Source organism: Vanacampus margaritifer, chromosome 11 (genome assembly GCF_051991255.1).
Source record: "Vanacampus margaritifer isolate UIUO_Vmar chromosome 11, RoL_Vmar_1.0, whole genome shotgun sequence".
Taxonomy (NCBI): Eukaryota; Metazoa; Chordata; class Actinopteri; order Syngnathiformes; family Syngnathidae; genus Vanacampus; species Vanacampus margaritifer.
In genome coordinates, this window is record NC_135442.1 from 15,686,779 (window position 1) to 15,695,877 (window position 9,099).

Here is a 9,099-nt window from a genome sequence, read left to right on the forward strand (position 1 = left end):
GTCATAATGGGCCTCTGAGGGAACACATAACCATCATGTATAACCAGCAATAAAAATGGGTTTTACAGGTATTTTCAACGAACAGACAGAGATAGGTGCTAACAATTATATGATGACAATACAAAAATCTGAAAACAACATGAACAATTCATCATACACAGTCTTCTGGAACTTCTTTGATTAAAGCAATGTAACTCATTATCAGAAGATTCGTCAGTAGAGCATTATGCCAGTCGTCACACCGTTTTTGAAGGACTTTAATTACCAGCACACATAAGTACACTGAGTATTGTTTCCCTGTCACATGTCCCCAGCGTTGTTGCTGTTCAAGTTTTTACTGATGTAATTGGTTCAAAAGTGGAGGAGTATAAAAAGGGTCATCTTTTACAGTTGGATTCATCGACGCTGGGTAAGTCTGCTCTGAGAAGATCTTCATCCAGACTTAGAGGTAGGTAGCCAAAAATTTGACTCAAGAAAGAGCTGGCTATTGTTACCATAGAATATTTTGACTCGAGATTAAAAAGTAGCCCTTCAGATAATCAATTAAGAGTAAGTAATCAATAATAGGTAGCTGGAGAGTAAATTCTGATTATTATTATTATTTTTAATCAGCACATGACTGTCATATAGACAAAAATATACAATTTCAATGTCCAAATTCAGACATTTTCCAACAATATCACTTAGAGAATAATTAATACAGTTCTCATTTACAAAATACGCAAAGTCTTTTTCCAGGACATGCTCAAAGTCAAGTATATTGCTCTAATACTACTTTGACAAGAACAATTAATCAAAAAAATGTAACAGAGTAAATGTAAAGTATTCCTCTACGTCCTCCTCTCCCACCTTGGCTATATTCACGATATAACCCATTTCCATGAACGGAATTCATGTGAAGTTATCCCGCATCCACTAGGGGGGTCCAGCGCAGAGTTTCTGCTAGTCTGCCACAAATTTTGCTTACCCCAAATGGGTGCTTTTCAGCCCTCATGAAGTGCACCCATTAGCAAAGTAATCCCTCCCAACCTGTTGCCAACTTTGCGATCAAATTGACTTTGAACATGTCAGACGTTTCTTTCAGATCTCAACCAGCTGATCAGTTATCCCCACCCAATATGTTCCTTCTCCTGGTGGTCACGGCCACCGTCAGCCTGTTGCCAGGTAAACACGCGTACAGTTTCATCTTCACCTCTGACATTTTCATGGTGCCAATAATGGGTAAACACATTTAGATTGGCAATAAACATGAGAGAATGCACACCTGTAAACGATAAAATGAACTATTTCTTTTTCACACAATAGTAAACTACACTAAATCTTAAATTAATCTAAATCTTGAATTAACGTAATTCTTAAATTAAGTTAATTTTAAATTCATTCCAATGTACCTCCAACAAATGTGGTTTACACATTCTCTTTCAAAGGATAAGCGCCATGAAACGCAACGAGCGTTTACATTTGAATTGGGATGTTTGTTATTTTGTTCCAGACTGACAAGTCTGTGTCATGTCTTGTCTGCAGGTGCAACATATCAAAGCGATCCCCAACATTTTGACTTGACCGAATGCCCCATTAACTATTATGGAGAGACTTACAATGAAGCGTTTGTGAGTAATATGACATGTATTAGGCGAACACAGAATGAAGTTATACAGGGTTGATAACAGTGTTTTTCCTGTTAACAGGGGTTGACTACGGAGAATGTATTTACTTTGTTCTTTGGCATACCGACTGGCCCCGACTTCATGACATTCGCCTTCGAAAACCCGGTGCAACTGGGTATTTTTGGGCCATCCTTTATTGTGGCTAATGAAAATTCTGAATTTGTCCAGAATCTGCCAGACCTTGTAGGGACGTCACCATGCTCTTATGCTATCGATTTAATAGCTAAAGGTCCGGTGAGTTCTGTGTTTTATATTTGTTTATTTCAGTCCAAGTCTTTCTTCAAAGCCTTACCTTGCTGCCTTTTTGTAAATACATGTATTAGGGGTGTTACAAAAACCTATTTGAATTGGAAAATCGTTTTTTGATTCAAAAGATGCAAGCGCATCAAATCGAACCGAATCACTCTGAAATGTACCAAGATAGTAATTGAATTGTCGTTTATTGGAGAGATACTGTATGTATTAGAAGGAAATGGCACATTTACAGTAGTGACAACAGTTTATTAAGATGTATATTTGTATGACAACTAATAATTCATTGCATCATACCCTCTTGAACTGAATTGTACTATATCGAAACGAATCGTTCCGCCTTAAAATGGAAGACTCGTTTCGTCTTTTCTGGAGAGATGCACACCCTTTATTGTGTGTAATACAGTATATATGTGTGTAATATATATATATATATATATATATATATATATATATATATATATATATAATTAGATTTTTTCAATTGTATTTTATTTAATGTCCCCCTTGCAGATCTCTTTCGCTTTCCGCACATTTGGAAAACAAGGAGCATACGCAACTTTCTCGTCTAGGCCGCTGGTATGAAACCAATTTTAAACATTTCTTGCAGCGTTGTATTGGTTGTCAGCACCTCTTCCGTAGACCTATCGTAGCTGCACCAGTCCGATATTTACAGACAAGCAACTTTTCAAAATGTTCCTCCTGTGTTTGTCGTGTTCGCCACACCAAAAGTTTGAACAAAGATTGAGCATGTGATGCTATAGTCTGTCTCAGAGAATTAGAATGTGGCAGTAAAGAGCAGATCCAGAAAAATCACAATGGGAAACTTTGGTTGGAGAGAACTTCTAAAGTATGCCAAGGATCCTGTGGTTACAAGGTTCAACTGTGACCTCCTGGAAATAACAAGAAGAAATACTGGTAATCAAGTCGTTACGAGCAGGTTATTTGAAAGAGGAGCACGTAAGCGAGGAGTTCAGTAGGCAGGCTTTTGCCAGGATGTTTGAACCAGGCTTAAATTAGGATCATAAGAGCAGAAATCAGAGGCTAATCTTGTCAAGAAGTTACCAAACTCATGTACGATGGGACAGCAGATGTGGAAAATAGATAAATATACGTTTTAAAATAAAATTCATAACCAACTATCCTCACACATGACCTGATGTATTTCATGTAGGTTGTCAATACAACAGTGAGTGGACAGCTGGTGAGCACTACACAGTTGTCAGCTGGTGAAACCTATGCCCACCTGAGTGGCTGCATGATTGAGGGTAAGCACAGCTCTTTACCTCTAAACAAGCACCCTGTACACTACACGCGACCAACAAATACAGATCATCACTTTCATAACAAATCTCAGTTGAACCCAAAACCATGAACACATTGGGGAAATGGATTCAGAATCAAAATCAAATTTAAAATGACTCACTGGATTGAGATCTGGTGAAATGAATAGTATCAGTGGCTTCATCACCCAGGAAGTGCCTACAATCCACATTGTCATGCAGCAGAAGGAACTCAGGGTCCAGTGCAGAAGCATACGTTTTGATCATGGTCTGAGGTGTTCTCGTAAGAAAAGTAACAAAACATGCTGTGATGTCCTGTGTGATTCTGCATCCAGATTTCACATGCTTCATTTCCGTGTGTTGTTTCCAGGTCAATTCTATGCACACGGCACCGAGATGTGTGACTTGTGATTCAACAGCTTTCCTTACTGTTTCTACTGAGGACCCAAGGTAAACATGTTCCGTGTCTTTTGTAATGAGGTCACTCCCTCAAACGAGAGTGTGCCTTCATCATCTTCCTCCCATTTGTGCTAGGTGTCCAAGAGAGTCCAAGTGCGCCATTAGAGTGATTTGGGACCCCAATCATGTAATATCTTAAAGAGGGTGTCCTCTTTCTTTTTTGGTTAGGGTTAGGGTTGTTTTTTATTGGTTGGTCTGCTTTGTAATGGTGTCACATACATTACCTATCATTAAATTTCCTCATTGACTTGCTTCTAATTGTGCCTCCCAATTATTTTACTCTACATGACATGAGGTCTTTTTGTCTAACTAAGTCTGACACGAGGTCCGAAGCACATTACCGCCTTATAAAAACGAATGATCTGCTTCTGATTCAACTTCTGAATGACCTCATATTCCTGCTTGCCACGATGAGGTCCAGTACCAAGTTGTTTGCGTGTCAGTATTTCAAAATAATGGCTCCAATTTCCATCATTCCTTCACGTATGGGGCTTTACTTGCCCAAATTTTTTTTCCAGAATTTATAATATGTGAAATACTATGGTAAGAAAATAAAAGAATTGACGATTAACTCATGTATCTAGATGTCTTTATAGTACAAGCGTGTGTGTGTGAGTGTGTGTTTGAGTGTGTGTGTGTGTGTGTGTGTGTGTGTGTTTGTGCGTGTGTGTGTGTGTGTGTGTGTGTTTCCAAATGTACTTACTTTGGCAGGACTGTGGAAGAAGAAGAGTGAGCTGCAGTACAAAATCAACAAACGTGCTTTAGAGCGCCCTTACAAAACCAAAAACTCGTGGGGTGACACCTATGGTGAACATAAACAACACCTGGGGCTTCATTTATAAAAAATAAAGTACTTACGAACGAAATCCAAACTTGGATTGAAAAAAATGGATTGGTAAAACCACCAGCACGCAATTTTCCTTTATAAATGCCACACGTCCCAACCGGTGTTCGCAGCTGATTCAACGCCGTTCCCCGCCTTATAAGTCTGCCTATTTCCCCCCCATATTAGGAAATGCAAATCTACTCATTAATGGGTTTGCGTATTAATAAGCAGAACGTGACGGCGATCATCAAATCAAAACAATGGATGACGGATAGGGTAAGGCAAGAAAGAAGGCTAACTTTACCATGATGTAGGCTACATTGAATTGTTGTGTGAATGATAATAATAAAAAAAAGATTTAAAAAAAATACAAAGATGCACATTATGAAACCCTCAATGCAGAGGTCGAGTCACAGAAGGCCTTGATTACTGGCCGCGATTATTGTCCGCAGGGCGCACAGTGGCAAAAAAAAAAAATACAATAATAATCATAATAATAATTTGGTATGATACAAAGGTGAGCATAAAGAAATAATCTCGCCAATCTTATTGTCTTTACTTAATGCACGATAGGGAAATTGAGTTGTCACTGCAGAGGCAAAAATTAGGCGATCAATAGGCCGCCTCATTATTGTTATTATCATTAGTATCTATTATTGTTCCCAATGTGTTGTTTATGGATCTTCATCGAACATCACCACGGCTGTGAGGACTGCTTATGACAGACTTTATTGACGCATTTCTTTCCTTTATTTATTTATTTATTTGCAGGACAAAGCGTCAAGCTCACAGCAAAGGTGCTTGTACCTGACTGTATACTAGCTCATTTTTATCTGTATGGTCTTGTGTCAATATAATAGTTTTATGTAGCCTTTCATACTGGAATGGCATTTGTGCCGACGGGTGGGTGAAATTATTGTGTAGGCGCGACGCGATAATGTAATGTGTGCAGTATTTGTCCACGTTAGTTGTCATTAATATGATTTATTGCATGAGTTTTTTTCAAGATAGGTGACCAATGAGAGAATACGAGCGTTTAAAATGTTTAATTAAGTTCATTCGTGTGCTTTCTGCTCCGCGGTGTACTTTGTCATCGGAGCAAGTTTGGAGCAAAATAAACATTGTGACCCATAACATCCAGCAAAGATGGCGTTTGAGGAATCGGAATGCACCACAAAGCTTTTTGTGTCACTATTTTCCCATGTCTCCAGAATGTGCACATTGCGTACGGTAGGTCCAGACTTGACGTGGCTAAACTGGTTCACGTTCAGTTAGTTTTCTATAAATATCATATATAACTTTGGCGCAGAAATGTTCGTACGCAAAGTTTTGGCCTCATTTGATCGTACGCAGGCTTTATAAATGAGCCCCCTAAAGGCAATTTCCCTTTGTAAATGCCACACTATCCCAACCGGTGTGCGCCAGCCGCGACCTGGCCTGGACCAGGTTGAGTGGATATCCCAGCGGCAGGGTAACAACATGGCGTCTGTATGTCATGTGATAAGCAGTTGACCAATCACAGCATAGTAGCTCTGAAACCAAGGTGGCCAAACTCTATCTACGGCTCTGTGAAAAGAGACACAATGCTGCCATCTACAGGCCATAGTTAGTGGGTGTTTTTGGATTTTCCCACCCTATTGACAAACGTTGCACTGCCCATTGAGGGGGAAAAAAACGTAGTTGACGTCAATTGACGTTATTGGCGGCAAAAGATAATATGCATTTTCCTAAATAAGGACATTATTTTGACTTGCTCTTTTTCCCCAGCTTGGAAAGTCTGTGGTGTCCAAGGTGAAGATCCCCAAGGGAGCTGTCCTCAGTCTTATCACGGGGGTAAACTTTGGTCTCCGATTTGGAGGTGCTGATCTGCATCCCAACCACTTCACACTCTGCTGCGAATCGCTCCAGTGAGAGTTGGAGATCACGGCTCGATGAAGCCAACAGCACCACATCATCTGCAAAAAACAAAGTTGCAATGCTGAGGCCACCCAAGCAGACCCCCTCAACGCCTCGGCTGCACCTAGAATTACTGTCCAGAAAAGTTATGAACAGAATCGGTGACAAAGGGCAGCCTTGGCGGAGTCCATTCCTCACTGGAAACGAAACCGACTTACTGCCAGCAATGCAGACAAAACTCTGACACTGGTTGTACAGGGACCAAATAGCCCGTATGAGGGGGCTTGGTACCCCATACTCCCGAAGAACCCCTCACAGCCTTCCGCCTCCCCCGGGACAAGACAGAAGTTCTGCTGAAGGTGGGCATTGAAACTCTTTCTGAAAGGGGATTCTGCCAGGCGTTCCCAGCAAACTTTCACAAAACGTTTGGGTCTGCCAAGTCTGACTGGCATCTTCACCCACCATCGGTGCCAACACACCAGCAGGTTGGTGATCAGTTGACAGCTCCGCCCCTCTCTATACCCGAGTGTCCAAAACATGGGGCCGGAAATTCGATGACACGACTACAAAGTCGATCATCGAACTGTGGCTTAGGGTGTCCTGGTGCCAAGTGCACATATGGACACCCCTAGTTTGAACATGGTGTTTGTTTTGGACAATCCGTGACGAGCACAGAAGTCCAATAACAGATCACCACTTGGGTTCTGATCGGGGGGCCGTTCCTCCCAATCACGCCCCTCCAGGTCTCACTGTCATTGCCCACGTGAGCGTTGCAGTCCCCCAGCAGAACGAGGGAGTCCCCAGGGGGATCTCTCTCCAGCACACGCTCTAAGGACTCCAAAATGGGTGGATACTCTGAACTTCTGTTTGGTGCATAGGCACACACAACAGTCAGGACCCGTCCCCCCACCCGAAGGCGGATTGAAGCTACCCTCTCGTCTACCGGGGTGAACCCCAACACACAGGCGCCAAACTGCGGGGCAATGCGTATGCCCACACCTGCTCTGGGCCTCTCACCGTGGGCAACTCCAGAGTGGAATAGAGTCCAAGCCCTCTCGCTGGTACCAGAGCCCAAGTTGTGTGTGGAGGTGAGTCTGACTGTCTAGTTGGAACTTTTTCGGCCTCACACACCAGCTTGTGCTCCTTTCCCGCAAGGGAGGTGACATTCCATGTCCCAAGAGTCAGCTTCTGTAGCCGGGGATCGGTCCGTCAAGGTCCCTGCCCTTGGCTTCCGCCCAACCCACTATGCACCCGACCCCTTTGGCCCCTCCCACCGGTGATGAGCCCATGAGAAGGGGGACGCACGTTGCCGGACCCCATAGGTGCAACCCCGGCCACAAGGCGTTCGTCAGCGTGCCCCACCTCCAGAAACAAAACAAACAATTCAACCCATCCCCTACTATATTTTGGGATTTGGACGGTTGTGGCGGTTGTGGGTGGGCTCGGGGGATATTGGACAGTAAGGCACCTTTCGGGCCTGCTGAGCCCCGTCCTGCGGGGCCCGGAAGGGTTGTGCTCCGACGGTGCCGGGACGGAGGGCTCTAGGGCATTATGCATGCCTTGTTGGGCACAGGGAGAGGCAGGGTTATACTGAACTGGGCGCTCCACGTTTAAATAGCCAGCAGATTACCTAATATTTCCTAAAAAAAATTACCATGGTGCCAAAGGTAAGATTAAATCAATATATGCCTATAGTTGACTGTGGAAGGGCTTAAAATACCGAGATACATCCCCTTTGAATTGTAGTGTTAATGTAAAATAAATTACTTATAAATGCTCTTCCTTGAGTGTGCAAGCAGTGAAGGGCCACAAAAAGTGATTGTATGAGCTTAACTTTATACATTGACCTGAAATGGCTGGATCGGATCAGCAGATATTTTGCATTCAATCTGTGATTGGTCATAATGTCATAATTGTGCTGCCATCGTGACTAATCCAAGGTTTCACAGCATATACACTCGGATCTCTCCCCTACCCCCATTTTCCCCCAACATTTTTAAATGGCTCGCTATTTTCCATTTATCGATGTATGTATGTATTATTATATATTTTTTTTTTGGATCAGCTCCAAAATTTCTGATCATGTATAGCCTAGTATGACTTCAGTCAGTCTCAAAATACATTGGGGGGTTGAAGTATAGGCCTATGGTTATGAACTCCGAGTGATCTGTGGTCCGAGTGAGTTTGACATACATTTATGACATTGTGTATTTTTGGGGGCAAAAATAATCTAATCGGTGGGTGGTACTGTACATTATAGAGTAGAACTTTTAGTTCCAGGATCTCCGAGTACTAAGAACTATGAAAGCTCGAATAACATTTAGGTGGAAATGCAACTATGGGCTCACTCTATCAGTGCAATTTGACAAGAGGGGGCTTTCAAGTGTGTGCTGCTTGAGAAACTTGTGAAGCGAGGAGGAAAAGTGGTGGATTAGTATCACTGTTTTGACCCGCCTCACACACATATATACACACACACACTCACGAGAACACACAGGATGGAATGACAGCCTGCCCAACAATTCAACTCGGAAGCTGCCGCCATTGTGCCTTGTATAGAAAATGCATCAAGGTGTTCTTCTTCTGGTGTGTTCCCGCTTTCGTTCTCTTTTGAATGCATGGAATCAATCAAGCACTCACACACATACATAGACACACACACTCTCTCTCTCGTACAGGAGACTCACTTCCTGCTATTCAGAGGCAAGCGATCATT

The 9,099-nt window shown here is 42.5% G+C and overlaps 1 protein-coding gene across 1 annotated transcript; it reads left to right on the forward strand.

Moving 5' to 3' along the window:
• The first annotated feature begins 370 nt into the window (after nucleotides 1-370).
• On the forward strand, nucleotides 371-3,919 carry LOC144060620 (uncharacterized). The gene is made up of 8 exons (XM_077580318.1): nucleotides 371-448; nucleotides 1,085-1,164; nucleotides 1,525-1,610; nucleotides 1,689-1,901; nucleotides 2,433-2,498; nucleotides 3,094-3,187; nucleotides 3,573-3,652; nucleotides 3,737-3,919. Exons 2-7 carry the CDS (start codon nucleotides 1,119-1,121, stop codon nucleotides 3,611-3,613), a joined length of 546 nt encoding a protein of 181 aa, XP_077436444.1. The 5' UTR covers nucleotides 371-448; nucleotides 1,085-1,118; the 3' UTR covers nucleotides 3,614-3,652; nucleotides 3,737-3,919.
• Nucleotides 3,920-9,099: the final 5,180 nt, after the last annotated feature.

Excerpts from the sequence above, each read along its gene's own strand:
- LOC144060620 (XM_077580318.1), top strand. The coding sequence starts at position 1,119 with ATGTTCCTTCTCCTGGTGGTCACGGCCACCGTCAGCCTGTTGCCAG. Across the intron at positions 1,165-1,524 it reads CACCGTCAGCCTGTTGCCAG|GTGCAACATATCAAAGCGAT; the intron begins GTAAACACGCGT and ends TCTTGTCTGCAG. Across the intron at positions 2,499-3,093 it reads CTTTCTCGTCTAGGCCGCTG|GTTGTCAATACAACAGTGAG; the intron begins GTATGAAACCAA and ends TATTTCATGTAG.